The 19854-nt window shown below is 44.3% G+C and overlaps 2 protein-coding genes and 1 pseudogene across 4 annotated transcripts in view; 1 reads left to right on the top strand and 2 right to left on the bottom strand.

The window, feature by feature from the left end:
- The window catches only part of TMEM108 (transmembrane protein 108), a 257869-nt gene that overhangs the window by 35441 nt on the left and 202574 nt on the right, over positions 1 to 19854 (bottom strand). The window lies entirely within an intron of this gene.
- On the top strand, positions 6610 to 7963 carry LOC132215149 (ribose-phosphate pyrophosphokinase 1-like). Its single transcript, XM_059662916.1, has one exon. It carries the CDS (start codon positions 6610 to 6612, stop codon positions 7564 to 7566), a length of 957 nt encoding a protein of 318 aa, XP_059518899.1. The 3' UTR covers positions 7567 to 7963.
- Positions 11166 to 12066, bottom strand: LOC132215330 (serine/arginine-rich splicing factor 11-like; annotated as a pseudogene).

Consider the following 19854-nt stretch of genomic DNA (forward strand, 5'->3'; position numbering starts at 1 on the left):
TTGCACTGCTGTTATTTTCTATGTAAACTGTATTCAAACTTTTCATTGTGTCTAATACCTAATACTTATTTAAGATTTCCTTTTTATCTATCTAATCCTCAACCTAGGATACTTCCCCTCTCCCTCACGATTTTTAGAGAAATGGAGGGAGGGTTGGAGGAGGAGAGAGAGAGGAGAGAGAAACATTTATGTGAGAGACACACATAATTGGCTACCTTCCTCACATGCCCCGACTGGGGCCCAGAATTGAACCTGCAACCCAAGTACATGCCCTTGACTAGGAATCAAACCTGCCACCCACTTATCAACACTGTCCAGGTCTTATTTTTTATTTCTAACCCTAGCTTTTATTGTACCAAAAGCTCACTTTTTTTTTCTTTATTGAGGTTTTAAAATTTTTGGTCCAGTATAGATTAACTTCTTAAAAATAAATAATCCATGGATTTTTAAAAATAAGAGTATATCAACTGTTGAGCACAAAGTTTGACATATAAACTACCAAATTAACCTTATTAAGCATATTTAAATTCTGCTTATTTCTAACTCCATGATCTACTGATGACTAAATATGGTATACTACTTTTTCTACAGTTGTGTTTCTTTCCAGCTTTTGTCTTCTAATAGCCTTTGCTCTCTATTTCTTTTTTCTTTCTTTTTTTAAAAAATATATTTTATTGATTTTTTACAGAGAGGAAGGGAGAGAGATAGAGAGTTAGAAACATCGATGGGAGAGAAACATCGATCAGCCGCCTCCTGCACATCTCCCACTGAGGATGTGCCCGCAACCCAGGTACATGCCCTTGACCGGAATCGAACCCGGGACCCCTCAGTCCGCAGGCCGACGCTCTATCCACTGAGCCAAACCGGGTTTCGGCTGCTCTCTATTTCTATGCTATGTGTAGTACATTATACATTCATTGTAGATCACACCTTTTATAAAACAATCCTCTTTAGGCCAAACTTTCCTCCCTTGAGTTTTATTCTAACCAGTATTAATATTGTCATTCCTATGTTATTTTGCCTCTTTTATAATTTAAAAATATACTCTGTTTTATTTTTGTCCAATTTTTCTGTGCTTTTATTTGTAAATTTTTTTGTGCCATTGTGCTTTTAGTGAATAGAGCATATTTTGTTTTGGATAAAAGTCTTTGTCATCTAGTAATGGACTTTAATCTATTGCCATTTATTGACATAAATGTTAGGTCTTATGTCTCTCATTCTATTTTACGATTTCTATTTTGTTTGTTGTTTTAGTATTTCCTTACTTGCTCCTTTGTTTTTAATATACATGTACTGCTATGTTCTGCCATGGCTATATTTCTCTAGTTATCCACGCTGAAAACAAAACTTTGAATCTCTCCCTAACCTTTCCACCAATCCCACTGAAAATGGGAAATTTATCAAGATGGGTGAGCCACATATATTTCTGCTTCTAAACAACTGTACTTAAACAATCTGTTTCAAACAATTACCAGCAAAAAATGTCAACTGTTCTTAATTATTCAACTGATTCAGCGATTTCAGTGTGCTGTGACACACAGGTATACCACAAGAATTTTTAAAACATGCAGTATCTGACTATTTATTCTGGGACACTGACCTCTTTTTCCTTAGATTGTCAAATAAAAAAATGACAATAATAGCTGTGCTGGTGTGACTGTCCTGTCTGAACCATAAATATATAGGTCATATAACAGAGTTCCATCTTATGGTCACATCTCATAATAAAGTTGCATCTGATTGGTTAATTCTTGGTACCAGAAATTCTTATATACAAATACAGGAATCTGATTTTTAAAAGTCATTTTGGTACAAAAAGGATAGGTAATTATTATTGTTAACTAGAGGCCTGTTGCATGAAGAGATTCGTGCAATAGGACTTCCCTTCCCTTGGCTGCTGGCACCGGTTTGCCTCTGGCACCCAGGACTCAGGCCTTCGCTCTGGCTGGGCTCCGGCCGGAGCCGTCAGGCTTCGCTGCTCCGGCCCCGGGGCCGTCGGCTTCGCTCTGCCACTTGGAGCCTACTTATGCAAATTAACCGCCACATTTGTTGGGTTAATTTGCATACTCTCCTGATTGGCTGGTTAGCATAGCGAAGGTACGGTCAATTTACATGTTTGTCTATTATTAGGTAAGATATTTTCAAGTCAATCAAAATCATAGCTAATTTTTTGTCAGGTTGGCAAAAATACATTTTTTTTAGTGCAGAATTTCAGTAATTAGTTTATGTGTGCCATGAGATGGAAAAGGTTGAAAATCGCTGTACTAATTGAATTTTATAACTAGCCCTAGTGCCAGGGACACTGTGTATTGGTTATACTTGAAATGTCATTAAAAAAAAAAAAAACTGTTTGAGGACAAATCATAAATTAGCAGATTTAACTCTATTTAATTACCATAAAAAAACTGGTCATAGTTTCCACTTTTTATTTCTGCTGTTACAGCCTGAAATAATAACTTCAGAGCCCCTCACTATATTTAGCTTCCAATTATCCCCAGGAAAGAAAGACACCAAGAAGCCCTTCTGCTCGGCTGGTGTGGCTCAGTGGTTGAGCATCGACCGGGAGGTCACGGTTCATTTCCCAGTCAGGGCACATGCCTGAATTGCGGGCTCGATCCCCAGTGTAGGGTGTGCAGGAGGCAGTTGATCAATGATTCTCTCTTATCATTGGTGTTTCTATCTCTCCCTCTCCCTTCCTCTCTGAAATCAATAAAAATATATTAAAAAACAAAACAAAAAGAATTCCTTCTCCCCCAGGACCATGACTGATCAGCCCTACTCACCTGCCCACTCCTGCTGGACGGATCCAGTCAGTGTCCTCCTGGCTGATCCCATGTCCATGGCTTTGCTCTTGTTACATCCATAGTGAGCTTTTCCACCCACCCATTTTTTTTTTCCCCAAAGCTGTGCTCAAATCTCACTGATTTTCCTGACAACTTACTTCTCAGACTGGCCAAAAAAGTGAAAGTGGTTCTGCTTATTGGGTCTCACCTGCTGTCTTATAATAACTATTTATATGTGCCAATGTCTCCTCAGTTTTATTATGGGATCCTTCAGGGCAAAAATACTATCTTACAGTTCCATCCTGGGATTATTTGTTTTCATGGGAAGATTTCAAAACTCATCCACAGATGAGGGCCAGGAAGATCGGGGTGACACTGCCAGACCCGATTCTCACTCGGTGACTTCCAGAAACGTACTTCTCTTCTTTGGACCAACACAAGGAGGGTGAGCTCCAAAGCCACTTCAGAAGTTAACATTTGAAGACTAATTGTCATTTTGTAAAGGAGGAACTGAGGCACAGCCCAGAGAGAGAAAATGACTTGCTCAAGGTCCCAGAGTTAATTAATGGCCCATGTATAATTAGAAGTTCAGCCTCCTGATCCCCAGTCTGCCACTCCTGTTTCAGAATGCCCTTGACTCACCCAAAGCAGCAGCACGGAATCTCGTCAGGACATTGCTCACTGGAAATACAGGGATTGCCTTGCTACGAAACTAAACTCCCTAGAGAGATACAATTGACCCAGAACTGTGAATATCCTTAAACATATTATTTATTTACAAAGAAATTGTACAGTTACTTCTCCATTTCAGCTCCCAGGCTCCGATTCCCTTTATGCCATGGCAAAGGCTAGTTCTTGTTTCTCTCTGTTAAAAAAAAGTCTTATTCTTGACCTTGGACCTGTCTGCCACGCTCTGTTGTTCCTTACATGTTTTTGTTTTTTCCACTGGCTCTTATCTTTTCCACAAGAAAGACAAATTACAGCAGAGGCACATTAACTTCTTTGGACCTCTGTTTCCTTATCTGTGACCAAAAGGTGTTGAAAAGAATATTCTCTAAGGGTCCCTCTGGCTCTAAGAGTATTTGAATGAAGAGGCAGGAGCAGAGTCAGGAAGGTGAGGGGAAAAGCACTGTTTTACCCTAGTTTTCCCCCCAAAGAAGTCTGAGACATGGCTTAACTGAAGTTCACGGTGCAGAGTGATTTCAGGGAACAGGTTCACGGTGCAGAGTGATTTCAGGGAACAGGTGCAGGGGACTGAAAAGAGTGAAAAGCGAGGGAGAGAAAGAACATCAAAGATTGTGTTGTTGAGTTGATCGCCACTAAGGACAGTTGGGGTTCAATCTTGCTGGGGAGCCTTGGAGAAGCTGTGTGGAATGTCCCTCACTGTCCTTTGAAGGGACAAAGGCAGAATCTGTCCACTGGCTCTGTCCCTCATGAGTGAAAGGATGTTAACCTGCTCACACATCAGGAGTGTGCACACAACGGAAGGCCGAGTGGTCCCCGCAGTCATCCCACACGGCCGTGGCAGGGAAGTCGGGGCAGAACCAAGAAGATGTGGAGTCGGCTGACACGGGTGCTGACTGGTTACTTCTGCACGTGTCTGATTCCTGCAGCCACAGCTGGAGTGAAAGGTGGACTGCGAGGAGGGGAGAAGGGTGGGCTGAGGGGAAGTGAATTAGGGCTTGAGGTCCTTAGACCTAACTCAGTGCCTGGGTGACCCAGATAGAAGGAAAATTAAATCAGTCTGGGTGGACTGAGAGATAATGATATTTTCCAGAAGGCTTAAAAGTAGGGGGCAAAATCATTCAAAGCAAGATGGTATTAAACATGAAGACATTATTTCTCTGCTCAAAACCCTTTAGAGCAAGAGTCCAAGTCTTAATGGCCATCACCTTTTCCTCTGACATCTTTCTTTCCTGTCCCTCCCTTTCCCTGCTCAAGCCACACTGACCTCCATGCTGCTCCTCCAGCGCACCAAGCAGGCTCCTGCTCAGGGTCTTGGCCTTGTCGTCTCTTCCTTCACTCAGTGCTGGTTTCTGCCACAGTGTCATCTGAACCTTCGCGACCACCCACAGATGAAAGTGCACCCCCATCACCCTTTATCCCCTGACCTACTTATTTTTCCCCATAACACGTAACACTATCTCAGTTCATATTACATGTCTACTTTTACTAATTTTATTTTCAATATTCTCCAGTGGAATGTACACATTACCAAGGCAACACATGTCTTCCCACCCCCACTGGTATATCTCCAACATCTAGAACTGTTCCTGGAAATAGGTACTTGATAAATTAAAACAAAAAAGAACGACAGGTTGAATAAATGAAGATGTTCAGATCTTGCTGATGCTGAATTTGTTAAAAAAAAAAAAACTACAGGAGGGACTAAAATTTCTATAGAAGCACAATGACTGTTAGATTACATTCTTTGTGGATGGTGATATAAATTGTCAGTGTAAAAAGGTGACAGAGTGAGGCTTGAGCTTTTTGGATCTGGAAAGATCAGTGTGTTATGCTAGGGACTCTGGGGGCTGAAGAGAGCCCATTCTGAGACATGCTGTATCCATTATCACCTCCTGCCCCTAGTGTGTCCCCACCCCAGGACTTTAGATGACATTCTGTCCTCTTGGCTAATTAGATCAGGGACCTATGCTATCTAGAGTGTGTGCATGCGTGTGTGCACGGACACGTGTGTGGACAAATTCTCTTCTAACCAATATGTAACTCAACAAAAACTGCAAAAATGTGCTGTAGGATCTTCAGGTAGCAGCTCAGTAAGTGTCTCTGGCAGCAGGATGTGCAGGTATCTGAGCATGAGCAGAACAGCTAGTGGAAGAAGAAGGCTAAATGCAAGTGTTTTACTGATGAAGACCTCAAGAATTGGAAAAGATGGGAACTATTTAACATTTTGACAACTCTCTATAGATAACAGATGGTTTGGGTAGTGAGTCTAATAAAGAGTCATTTAATCCAGACTCTTAGAGAAAGGGTTAAAAGTAGGATAGGGTTTATATTAAGTAGAGGCGGGTTTAAATGAGGTGGGCTTGTCAGTAAACTGAAAGGCTATCAGGGATGTTGTATGAAAATGCACACAGAGCATTACTGTGAACTCTAGTGGTATTACTTTATAAAGATGTTTTTAATCTTTTGAAATCACAAAATTCTAGCATTTGTTGTTTCAGCAGTCTGAAACTGGGGTCAGATGATTCTGGAAAAATGTAACTAGCCTAGAAGCTTGTCACCTGAGCTTGGTTAATATGGATGGAAGTAAGGGGTTCATAGATTTCCTAAAATTGTGTGTAACATTTTATAGGTAGCCATGTACATTTTTTCTGGGGAAAGGGTAGAGAGCAGAGTTGGCAAATATTTTCTGTAAAGGTCCGGATAGCAAATACTTTGAATTTTATGGGCTAGATGGTCTCTGTTGCAATTATTCAACCCTGCCCATGTAGTGCAGATGTAGCCATAGGTAGCATATAAAAGGATGGGTGTGGCTGTGTTCCAATATAAATTTATCTAGTCATAGAAGGTGAGCTGAATTCCGCCTTTGGAACATAGTGCCATCCACAGAACTCTTTGCAATAATGAAAATGTTCTATGTCGGTGCCGCCACTATGGAAGCCACTAGCCACACACAGTTATTATGCACTTGAAATGTAGCTAGTATTACTGGTGTGCTGAGTTTCTAATGAATTAACATTAAGACTTTTAAGATGGTGGAGGGGCAACACGAAGCTTTTAGTACTGTCTCTGGGCTGACTTCGGTTCGGGTCCCGCCGCAGCAGTGATCGCCAGCAAACAGCGCCTAGGGTAGTGGGCCAAGATGCCGAATATCAAACTCTTCAGCGGCAGCTCCAACCTGGACTTGTCCCAGAAAATTGCAGACCGCCTGGGCCTGGAGCTATCCAAGGTGCTGACTACGAAATTCAGCAACCAGGAGACCTGTGTAGAAATTGGCGAAAGTGTCCGGGGAGAGGATGTCTACATCCTTCAGAGCGGCTGTGGTGAAATTAACGACAACCTGATGGAGCTTTTGATCATGATTAATGCCTGTAAGATTGCTTCCGCCAGCCGGGTCACTGCAGTCATCCCATGCTTCCCGTATGCCCGGCAGGATAAGAAGGATAAGAGCCGGGCTCCCATCTCAGCCAAGCTCGTTGCAAACATGCTCTCCGTCGCAGGGGCCGACCATATTATCACCATGGACCTTCATGCTTCTCAAATCCAGGGCTTTTTCGATATCCCTGTGGACAATCTGTACGCAGAACCAGCTGTCCTCAAGTGGATACGGGAGAATATCTCTGAGTGGAGGGACTGCACCATTGTCTCACCGGATGCGGGGGGAGCTAAGAGAGTGACCTCCATCGCAGACCAGTTGAATGTTGACTTTGCCTTGATTCACAAAGAACGGAAGAAGGCCAATGAAGTGGACCGCATGGTGCTGGTAGGGGACGTGAAGGACCGGGTGGCCATTCTAGTGGATGACATGGCTGACACTTGCGGCACAGTCTGCCATGCAGCCGACAAACTTCTTGCAGCTGGAGCCACCAGAATTTATGCTATCTTGACTCATGGGATCTTTTCTGGCCCGGCCATTTTTCGCATTAACAATGCATGCTTCGAAGCAGTAGTGGTCACCAATACCATCCCTCAGGAGGATAAGATGAGGCATTGTCCCAAAATACAGGTGATCGACATCTCCATAATCCTAGCAGAAGCCATCAGGAGAATTCACAATGGGGAATCTGTTTCCTACCTGTTCAGCCATGTCCCTTTATAACAGAACACCTCCTGAGGCTTTCGAAAAATAAAGCGAACCCCTCCCCTTGTTTTCCCTTGGTGTTGGATGAAAAAGTCAGCAGAAGCCCCAGCTTGCTCCAGTAGCTTTCTACAGCCCATGCCAGGTATATTAACGTTTCTCCAAAATTAGGGAAAGACAGATTGAGATGAACTGCTTGGGTTTCTTACCTGCATTGTCTCATTCCAGCTTCTTTGATTTTGTGGGCCTTGCAGCTTTAAATAGAGTTCAGCTTCTGCAAGATTTCAGACTCTGAAGGGTATTGTGTGTGTGGGTGTTTGAATGGGGTTAGGGAAGCTCAGACTACTTGTCACGTGAATGCTTCTGGGATTGCTAGGTTCAGAACTACTAACAACAGAGCCAACCAAAAAATAGAACAAATAAAGCTAACCCAGTCCCTCCACCCCCATAACATGTGACAAGTTCGCTAAGGTCTATACTAAATTACAACAAGAGCCCTAGGAAGCCCAGAATCCAGCTCTGCTTGCTGATCCTCTGTGAGGCAGGCAGCTCCCAGGTGGGGGCCTGAGGTAGGCAGCACACAGTGCAGTGGATACTTCTTGGGAGGAAAAAAGCCTGACCCTCACCCTCTGCCTTAGTCCCTTTTGTACCTGTTCCTTTTCCATTTGGTTTGATCTTTAATCATCTTGACCTTTTCCTGGCTAAATATCTCCTCGGGCAAAAATGCTCATTGTACCATAGTCTTCTGAAAAACAAACCTTACCTTTTGCTGTATATTCTTTAACAGTTGCATGAGGTTATTTTGCTGTACCTTAATCTTAGCCCACTACCTCCGTGGTGGAAGGTTCTAGGTGGTGGTGTAGTGCCTTTTGATTAAGTGTTTAATTTTCATCTTATTTCCCTGGATCTGTTTGGCCTCTCAAATGACCTGAAGTTTCTGTTAAGATTGATGTAACTAGCTCTTGTAGAGGAAACTAAGAAAGTATCTGTGTGTGATAAAAAATAATTAAGACTTAATAGCCACCGGGCTCTTGGCACCATACTGGACAGTACAGGCCCAGAACTTCCATCGCAGAATAAGAGGCAAAAAAGCCACAGGCTCCCCAAGAAGGGAAGCTCCCCTGCAAGGAGAGGTATTGCCCCACACAGAGCTCCCTGGGGCCTTGCCATCATGGCGTATGCAGTCATTCAAATTTTGCCTGGATGGGGTCTTGATGGATTAGTGTCAGGGACTGAGGAGGGGGCATGACTCTAGGACACTCAGGAGCGGTCCTATACTTGGAGCACTGCAGGAGGCACACTGTCTTCGCTCTCTCTCAATTTATCTGCCAGAAATAGTTTAAACAGTGACACTAATGGTCACCACTTCCCTAATGGTCCCTTGGTTACAGGAGCACGCTGTGCAGTGTGACTAATCAGCTTACAGGATAGGAAGAAGACTCAATCTAAGTGACTGAGCGATCAATGGCTAATATAAAAGGGCTTTACGGTGTACAGGTTTTTTTTTTTTTTTTTTTCCTTTAGAAAGTCTCGAGATATGCCAAAACCTGGCTCTAAGTTTAACTTGGGGCTATAAGCATTTCCCAATAAGGCTGATTATTACAGCACCAGAAGGATCGTGTTCTAACGCCACTTCCTCCCCTCTCCTCTGGAGACAGCCCAGGATGAGATGGGGATCTCTTGTCTCTGTGCTTCACTGTTGGTATCTCCCGCCACATATTTCCACGCATCCAGCTCTCCTTGTTTGGTGAGCATGTCAACCATCCCCTAGAGTGGTGGGAATGAATGTGTCAATTCACATTTGGTGCCTCGACTCCAAGAAGTTTTCTCTTGTCAATTTTTGTCATGACTAGAGCAAGAGTTATACAGTGACTTTTCCAGATAGCATCCCTCTTCATCAGAAGTACTCCCCGTGGGGTCTCTAGCCTCGGTTAAGCCTGCAGCTTCCACCAAGCTCCAAGAGATGAGAGGATGCAATGGAGAAGCCACTTGGCTCTCATGCAGTGCCCTACTCACTACAAGGAGTGGCTCCCCCAGTGGCAAATTGGATGCCTTGCCCCCCTCTAAGGATCCTGACTCCTCCAGGCAGAGCATGATTCAAAGCCCCAGCCAACAGTTTGAATTCAAAGCTTCAGCACATATTTTTGACACAAATTGACTTCTGGTCGGATCTCTTGGTGCCTGAGACTACCCATCCTCCTTCACTAGAATTCCCCTGAGGAATATTAATAAGATTGTTTCCTCGGATTCTTGAGAGTTAATTAGGCTTGTGGCCAGGGAAGTATGTGCATCATGGAACACAGGGGGAAGCCAGAAGAGAAAGGAGTGATAATCAATACAATTCCTTGGGGGGGGGGGGTGGGCGCATGGATATAAATGGAACTGACATAGTAGCTAAGGGCAGTTCCACATGCCTTCTGATCCCCAGAGGGCTCTGACAGACAAAGAAAGGCAATACTTTGGCTCTTTAATCCACACTGCAGTCTGCAATGGATGTTGTGTTGATGGTTTTAGGAAATAGTGTCATCTGTCTAGTTTCTCTGCCTAAGAATGTTTCCGCAGAGGAATAGTTCATTAGGATGGTAAATATCCCCACAAAATAATTGGCAGTGGAAGAGACCTATGAAGTCCGGATCAGATCCGTAACCAGGAGTTTCTTTAGTCCAGCATGGTTTTCATTACCAGTGATGACATCTAATGACAGTGGGCATCCTCATATAAAGCAACCACCACACTAAATGTCAGTATCTTCCTTTCAGCAAAATATCTTAGTAGCCTGCGGCCTGATTTCCTTGAGATCTACTGTGTTTTCTTCCATATCTAAGGGCTAACGGACATGTGTACACTGTTCCTTTTGCCTTTTTATTACAGACCTGTATAAACCCACATAAAAGTAGGCAGAAGAATACTATAAACGTCCATGTACCCACAATGATCAACTCCTGGCAATCCTATCTCATCTAAACTCCCACCCCTTCCCTCCTCTCCTCCATTGCTCTGAGGTAAATGCCAGCTATTACGTAATAATAGCTATATTTTTAGGGATCCCTCATAATCCCCCTTGTCTGGTGTCTATTTCCCACTTCTAATGTTTTATTTTGAAGTGAATCCCTAATATCATACTTTTTAGTGATCTTTTTCTTCCTCCAACCTGATAGGTTTTGTTATAAAGCTATTATTTGTTAGTTTTAATAGACGTGAACACATTAAAAAAACAGGTGCCACAATTAACATGCAATCAGTGCATTCCCCACAAGGCTCTATTACAGCAATGAATCGAATTCTAGAAACACCATAAGCGAACTTACTTAACTAACGGAGGCGATCATACAACACAAAGACTCCACGCCTGGTGCAGGTGCTCACAGCTTCTCACTCTGTTAGGAAGCAGCACCAGAATCGTAAAACTGCTTGGTTACTCCATCAGGCTTCGCCATGTCAGGAGTTGGTTACCCACGGATCATTTCTAAAAGCTTTTGGATGTGAATATTATCAATATTAGGAGCTTTATAGCCATTTGTCTATTGCAATGGACAAATACAGCATTAAGATCACACACAGGCATGACACTGTGTGCGTGTGTGTGTGTACAGCTGGGTTCCCATGGAGGCGATATTCAGTCACTCACCCATGTCTTCTTCATGATAATCGTCCCCTTTCACTTTGGATTCTCTTAGTGAAGCTCCAGTTCTTTTTTCTGCAGAACATTCTTTTGTTTTAGGGACCTGCTTCTGTTGATTTCTCTTCTTTCTTCTCTTTCTCGCTGTTATAGCCCTGCTCTTCATTGTAATCCCGTGTAACTTTTATATCATAACCGCTCTCCTGTTTTCTTTCCTGATCCTTTGCCTTATCTTTCCTTTTCTTCTTGCTTGTTGATCATTCTCATTCATCTCTGCTTCTTCTTGGTCATTATGTTTCTTCTCCTTTTCTTTTCCTTTTCCTTTTATTGAATAAGATATTACAAATGTGTCCTTATCCCCACAATGTCCCCTCATCTTCTCCTTTTTATGCCTCCTAGGGAATGGTGAGCGAGATGTTCTTTTCGGAGACCTGGGCTTTTAGGAGATCATGTGCCACTCCTGCTTCTCCAGCAGCGTCTCTCGGCTTGTGCTTCTGGACTGTTTGGCTGCGCTATAAGTTTTTGGTGGTGGTTTGGAATGTTTCTTTAGTTGTCTTCTTTCTTTTTGTCTCTGGGTTTTGATGTGCTCCTTGACCTTCTAGCTTTCTCTCTGGAATGAGGTCTCTGTCTTGGACTTTTGGATTGCCACCTAATCTTAGAGTGTGATCTCCATGTGTTTCGTGATGGCCTGTGCCATGAAGATGAGGGAGTCCTCCCTCCCAGAAGGTGATTTCGATCTTGAGTGCCGGCATTTTTCTTCTTTCCTACCTGGTTGATGGCAGCAGTAATTAGGGACTCTGCTTCCCGTACTCTCTTCATGGTGCCCCTGTTTCTTTACTAGAGGGATCCGATTTCAGACGTGGTGAAACAAGACCAGCAGCGACACTAAAATCCTCTAACATGATGTGTCTACTTATGGCCTTGCTTGCTGACATGACAAATTAACATTCTTCTAGTTATACCTGGAAATAAGCATTTGAAATAGATACTCCTCTAGGTCTGTGGCTGAATTTTTGTGTTTTTTTGTTTAACTTTGAAAGGTTATATATATGCACTAACCTTTTCTGATGGCTAACTAGGGTTTAATTACCGAAACAAAATTTCAAATGAAACTGTCTTTGGCTGTGAGTAAAAGCATATTTTGAAGTAGAGTTGTATACTTTTTCATAAGGTGCTTGGGAATTCCCCCCCTGAAATAATCTATTCCACACCCACACCAGTGAAAGCTATCTGCTCATCCCTGGGTCCATCTGTAAAAGAAAGTTATCTCTTGTCCTGATTTTCAATTTTCCCCTTTCATCACTTTGGTTAAGTGTTGGAAAAAGGAGGTAGTGTATTTTAAATTGACCTTCATGTGCTTTTAAAATAAGACAAATGTACTTGACAATGTACTTTCAAGTTTTTATTTGCTCTCAAGTCGCATAAAACCAGTAAATTTGTGGTACTGTTTCTGTGGTAGTAATCTTATGTCTACTGTGACTCCATGTTAAAGGCAAAGTAGTTAGGCAACTGTTTTCTTAGTTACAGGCGTTTTGTGCAGTCAAATCAAAAGTAGGCTGCAGTCTGGCCATGTTGGTACAGTTTCTGAAACTGCTCTTCCAAGACTTTGATAATAAAACCCTTAAACTTAAAACAAAACAAAGCAAGATGAAAACAACCCGCGCAGCATAGGAAGCAGGAGTTAGAATCGAATGAGGCAACAAAGCAAGCTCCATCCTCTAGCAAGGGGTGGATATAGTTGGGAGACAGAGTATTTTATTTTAGCAAAAGCAACAAAACAAAGCAAATATTCTACTTCCAGTAGCAGCAATAACAAAAAATAAATAAAAATAAAAACACAAGTTATACTCTATCTGATCAGACACTTTCCTATAAAACCAGATGGTTTTATTGTCCAAGATTTTCTCCTACGTCATCCTAGAAAAGGATTTTTCCAAGAAAACTAACTATAACCCACATATCAAATAAACCACATTCTCTCTTCATCTCTATCTCTGTCTCTCTGTCACACACACACAAACACACTACACACACATAAATATTGTTTGCCCTGCTTAACATTTCCTGTTATTTTAATTTCTTCCCCCCTCTCTGCCTGCCCAGGGGCTCCACTGGCCGAAGCTGCTTCCATAGCAACACAGTCACACATACAGCGGCCACTGCCCCGCCGGGTCCCACATGGGAATGGACTCTGGCCAAGAGAACACTTCTTATCTAAAGGCAACTTACTTATCTTTAAAAAAGTTGTCTTCATGAAGAAAATTGTGTGTACCCAGCACACTTTAGAGGAGGTAAACAGCTGGAGGTATTTTTAATGCTTCTTTTCCTCCTCACATTATTGTGATAGTTTCTTTTCCAGAGCAACACTGCCAGATGCAAAGGATGAGGGATGAAAAACTGGTTCCACAGAGAATCTGTGTGGCATTGGCCCTGCATCAAGTTCATCTTCTCTGTGGAGAGGAAGTAACCACACACTGTCCCATAGGCCTTTTCCCCGGGAATCCTCTCACTGCCCGGAAACGTTTAATTAGCAATTAAACATCCCCTCCCAGGATGGCTCTTGGACGGATGCCACCTGTGGAGACAGTTTTGGGTGAAGGCTGGGGGCCTTCAGTTAGTGTGCCTGCGAGTTGTGATAAGAGCTATTTGAACTTTATGTTTGCCTTAAAAGAAAACAATAAATAAAGGTGAGGCTAAGCAAACAAAGGAAAGGGTAAGTAAAATCTCTCCCCAAAGGCGTTCCTCTGTGATTAGCAAAGCTGCTGGAGTTGAACCCGAGAGGGGAAGGAGCAACTGGAAATGGGGCTTTTGCCATTTCCAGGATCTTCGTCCTGATTTCTCTGGGGCTTTTCTGCGAGGCCTTGAGACCCTGTCTGCAGAGCAGAGACCCAGCAAAGCTCTTCTGCAGGGCACAGCCTGGATGTCAGCCTGGCTCTAGGCAGCAATGACCTCATGCTGCAATGTGTCACCTGCTGAGAGCACAGGATTGATCTTTCTCAGCAAAGAGCCCCAACCTCATTTCCAAGATTCCTTCTCTGATTTTAGTGACACAGACCTGCAAAATGTGCCAGGGCATCAGCCAATAGTGGGGGTGCTACTGTTCGTTTCTTTTTAAAAAGCAGACATTTGCCTTCCCCCTTGCACCCACTGACACCCAAAATGGCTAAACTGAATGTAGCAATGGGTGTGTGTGTGGGGGGGGGGGGAGGGGGGAGTGACAACACAAATACTAGTGTTGTCACAAACAGTCTGAAATTCACTCAATCATTTCTCAAACACGTATTTACCACTCACTACTAGATCACACTAGATTATGAAAACGATTAAGCAGTCCTGACACTCTTAGGCAGCTCATGGGGGTGGGGTTGGGCATGTAGATAAATCAACAAACACCACCGCAATGTGATAAGGTTAAAACAGAGGTATGGGTTTAACACAGAGAAACAAAAGGGTGGAGTGAACAGCTACCTCTCACCATCTTCCTCCTTTATTCCTTCCTCCTACGCCCTATTATTTGGGGAACCTGTGGCATAGAAGGTTGGGAAGGTGTTGTCCAGGGCTCAGTCCTACATTACATGGACCCTGCCACAAGTCCAGGCACTCCCAGTCAGAAACGCACTGCTTCCCTCCGTCTCCTGCTCTCTTAGGGTGGACTGGCTCTGTCTGCAGCTTAGGATGGCCTGACAGCAGGAGATATGAGAATGAGGTGGGGGTGGGGGGTGGGGGGGTGGGGTGGAGGGGTGAGGAGTTGGGGGGAGGGGGCGGGCCTCCCACCTCTGCTATCTGCCAGGAAGTGTCTGATAACATTGTTCTCGCCCAGGGTGGGTAGAAACAACAGAGTGGCTCTGCTTCTCACAGGGTGTTAGTCACCTGCTGAGCCAGGCCGGGCACTCCCCACAGGGAGCAGGTCAGGGAAGAGCGGTGTTAATTGTGGAGAAAGGAAAACCCGATAAGATTATAGGGCCTTCCATTGATCTCTACCAGACTTAATTACAGATGACAGGCTTAGCGTTTTCCCAGCATCCCAGGATTTCCTTGTGGCCAGGAGGTCGGGGGCTGACCTTGCACTCAGGCACAAATGATTAATCTCCTCCCAGGTGCACAGCACTGCCCGAAACAGTTCCCTCTGACTTCCTGATATCAGGGTCTAAGATGCAAGATGATAACGAGCTCCCCTTGGGAAAGCGCACAGCTAGCTGCAGTCCTCAATGTAGTTCCGAGTCCCCCTTGGACTGAGCACTCGAGATACCCACGCCGGACACTGACATGAGATCAGGGACTGATTAATGGAACTAAACAGAAAGCCCCCAAAAGAAGAAAAAAAGTCTATGGTAAAGGCAGTATTGGGAAGAAAAGAAAAAGGGATTTTTCTTTTTGATGAAAAAATCCCCCTCCCTCCAATTAGCTTACAGTCAATATTATTTTGTATTAATTTCAGGTGTACAGCTTAGTGGTTAAACACTCATATACTTTAGAAAGTGTTCCCCCGATATTCCCAGTACCCACCTGGCACCATACGTAGTTATGGCAATATTACTGACTCTATTCCCGAGGTTGTCCTTTACATGACTATTCTGTAGCCACCCATCTGTACTTCTGCATCCCTGTACCTTTCCACTCACTCCCCCCAACCTCCACCTGGGGTTTTTCAACAAATGGTATTGGGACAACCAGTAAGCACTTGGAAAGAATTAGTTTATGCACGTATTCCACTCTATACACTTGTGATGCCCACCCCTACCTCCTGCCTTCCCTTCTCTTCTCCCTTCACTGATCCAGGCTGCTCTTCTTTTAGAAACGTTCTTGGCCCTTCTCTTGCCTTTGTGCATCCCGACAGGCTTTGGAATCATTGCGACCTCCACCCCAAATACCCACAGCACGGGGCCTGGCTGGGCTCCTCCCTCTCAGAAGGGATCCCTTCCCCGAGACTCTCTCAGTCTCTCAGTGAAAGCGCCAGTGTGGCCCCTCCTGGGAGCAGCCATCCCCAAGCAGGAGTCTTCCCGTGGGCAACCGGTGGTTTGTTTTACTGCCACAAAAGAGCTCTACTTGGTGAATTACTTCCTCCGTTTGAAATCCAATCTGTTTCTTCATTTCCCTTGTGTCATGTACCAAAGCGCCATTGCCGACCAGGGCTGTGGGAGCTTGCTTGTGACTAAGATCCCTCAGTTGACTGCGTCGTCACTTGATGGATAGATAAGGAATGTCTACCAGACAGTGAAACGATTTGCCGGAGGTTCCTGTCTCCGGCTCCGGAAACCATTTCTCTTCTGAAATTAGGGCCACTGGCCGCATTTCTCCCCTTCCCGAGTCGAAGCACCGTCCTTCAACACGTCTATCTCCTTTTCAGCGTTAGATTTCTTCACTGCATGTCCCCCGCTGCCAGACCATATACATTGCTTACGTATCCCTGTTTATTAGTCTTCCTCCACTAAAATGTGCGCTCCACGAGGGCAGGCACTTTGCCTTTTTGTTTACTTCTGCATTCCCAACTCCTAGAAAGATGCGGCACACAGAAGGAGCTTTCCGTTCATATCTACTGAAGCAAACTATGCCAAGAAAAGCCTTTTCCATTTTTTTTTTGGGGGGGGGCATCCATACCAAATAACCTCTAGCCAACATGATGTTAAAGGTTACAAGCAATTACTAATTGTCAATGATCTTAGAATTTCTATTCTGCTTATTTTCAAATTTTGGTTTGGTGTTTATGTTCCTGCCTGTAATTTATGCTCTGTTTCCAATCTGTGATTCGTTAAGCCATCTGGGCAATCTGTCAACCCATTACCCACAATTTGGAGAATCTCATTTCTTATAAAAATCCTATTATTGATATCTGCCAAGATCTTCAACATTTGGCAAAAACCTTCCATTTCCTCCCTTACAGGTGACGTTTATTGCTTCCTTAGCAAAGGTGGTAAAAGCTCAGTATTTTTACTGAGAGCTTATCAAGCATCGTGTATCAAGGGAATGGTATACATTTAAATAAAGTTGTCACAGTAATACGGTACCAGCAATTCTTGTATTCCTGGGGGATACAAATCCCTTTCAATTTCTCTATTGTTGGATTTAGATGGGCAGTAGCAACAGGGCTGTGGAAACACAGAGAATGCCAATCCAGGATTTGGAATGCTGATTTCAATCACTCCCTATAACAGCTTCAGTTCACATTTGAATCAATCCTCACTCCAACAAACCACCCCAGCCAGCCTTGCCACACGGCAGGGGCAGATCCCCACAGGGGACTTGCTCCCCTCTATAACTTGATCTCTGGAGGCCCTGTCTCCTGGCTCCGTATCCAGCTTTCCTGCTCTGTCTACGCCAACTCACTTGGATGGTCTTCTGGCTTGTGATTTGGCATCTCTGCAAGACCCTGTTTTTTTGGCTGGCCCTCAGTCTTACATACTGTAAATTGAGGGCCAAGTACGCCCACCAAGTACTCCCACTTCAGCTTGCCAGGGACCCGGCCAGCTGGGCCCTGTGTGAGTAAGAGGAGGAATCTGATACTTGGCTCATTCTCAGCACTTTTCGGAGGCACTGGGAAGGTATATGGGTTGACTACATCTTTGAATGCACCAAGATGTTCACACATGGTTTTACATCCCTTCTCCCAACTTCCATGGCCAGGTCCTCAGGTTCTGAAGTCCAGACCTCTTTAGTTAATTACCAGGCACACTGACCTGCAATCGATAGCTCTGCACTCTCTCACCAGGACGGAAACACACCGAGTGCCACACCGCTCCCTAAGCTATGATGTCGAAGATGTGGTCTCTGCAGTGCATACCGTTACAGCTGGTACCTGGTGGCTACCAATTTAAAAAATGTGCTTCCCTCAATTTCCATAGTAAAATACAGCTTTATAAACATGGAGGATGCCAGTAGAAAGAGGAACCAAACTGACCACAACCCCCACAATCTCATCACCCAAGGGAATCAGCCCATTTCTTCCAACCTTTTTGTTTTTAAAAGATAGTGAGGAGCATATATATGTTTCTTAACTCATTTTCTCTCCCTCCCTCATATGTGTATTTCCTTTTACTAGTATTTCTCTGTTTTGCATGATCAATGAAATACCTAATGAAACAGGCACTCCGAACAGCTGACCATTGGAAGCAATGTCTGTCTTTTTATTAGTCCCATTTCTTTCTTTTTTAAAATATATTTTTATGGATTTCAGAGAGGGAGAGATAGAAACATCAATGATGAGAGAGAATCATTGATTGGCTGCCTCCTGCATGCCCCCCACTGGGGATCGGGCCTGTAACCCAGGCATGTGCCCTTGACCAGAATCGAACCCGGGGCCCTTCAGTCCACAGGCCGACGCTCTATCCACTGAGCCAAAGCGCCCAGGGCTAGTCTGTTTCTTTTTGTCATTTGTGTGTGTTTCAGGCCAGGCTGCAGGGCCTTAAGTTGTCCCTGGGATCTTAGTCGTTGGGAGGTCCCCTCTGAGAATGTGTGCTAGCTGAGCGGCACTGTGCGTGTGTGTGCTGTTCTCTCTCTATAACCGGGTGATACTTGGGTGTGCACTCAGTTATGTATTCTGTCTTTTCTCTTTTCATGCTAATGTGTAATGTAAAAATGAAAGTCATTTTGAAAACAAATTCTTCTGTGGTATCTACTGTCAAAGTTGGGTCAAATTTAAATTTTATTCCCCAAGGATCTGAAATTATAAAACCATCTCTCAGATGCCTCCTTGGTCTTTACTTCGGAATGAGAGCTAAGTCTTACATCTGCTGCTGCCACCGTGGCTGCTGGGCTCAGTGGAACCAGCCATGAGCGAGCTTTCCTGCTGGGCATGGCGGGCAGTGGGTTAGGCTGTGCCTGCCTTCATTTGACCGGCTCCCCACTGACTCTGTGTCTGGCAGCTATCATAGGTCCACGCTCTGGTGGGTTTGGGGGCTGGGGTAAGGAGCTGGGCATTCCTGTGGGGACACAGTCTGGTCCAGGCCTTGCTCCGTATGTCCAGGTGGGGTGCTCAAGGATTCCTGTGCTTCAAAACCATCTGACGTGATGAAATGCTCAAAAGACTGGAGGGAGGAGGGACCCTCAATAGGGACCTAAAGCAGGACGCAAAAGCTCAGAATGGCTTCCTTCTATTCTAGGTCCCCATCAGTTACTGTGTGATCATAGGCAAATCACTGAATTGCTGGCTTCTTCTACTTCTTCATCCATCAAAACAGGGTATTAGCAAACACCTTCCCCTCCTTCGGTAGGATAGCGGGATGACGACAGTACTGGCTCCAGGCACTGTTCTAGGCACTCAACCAATATTATCTCATTTAATTCCTACAACAACTTAAGTGCAGGGAACCACTATTATCTCCATCTTGCAGATGGTGAAGCTGAGACATGGCAAGGTTACACAGCGTTAAGATTACAGCCAGGAGACGGCGATGTCGAGATTTAAACCAATGCATTGTGGCTATATTGCCTCAAAAGAGATATTTCCAAGAGTGCTTTGAAAGGGCAAGGGTTCTGCACATCCAGACTGCTATTGTCATCGCTATTTCTCTCAGAGAGCTGTATCAGGAGTAATGAACCTTTGGGCCATTTCCAAGGACTGGGCCATTCCAAATCCTAAGCTGATGCCACCTGCTCTTGCCCCACAGTCCTTTAAGGCAAATTCTAATCCATCCACTATTCCTCAGGAGAGATCCCATGTATCAAAGCACCAGCACACCCCACAGCCCTAGATC

The sequence above is a fragment of the Myotis daubentonii genome, chromosome 14, assembly GCF_963259705.1.
Source record: "Myotis daubentonii chromosome 14, mMyoDau2.1, whole genome shotgun sequence".
NCBI lineage: Eukaryota > Metazoa > Chordata > Mammalia > Chiroptera > Vespertilionidae > Myotis > Myotis daubentonii.

Excerpts from the sequence above, each read along its gene's own strand:
- LOC132215149 (XM_059662916.1), top strand. The coding sequence starts at position 6,610 with ATGCCGAATATCAAACTCTTCAGCGGCAGCTCCAACCTGGACTTGTCC.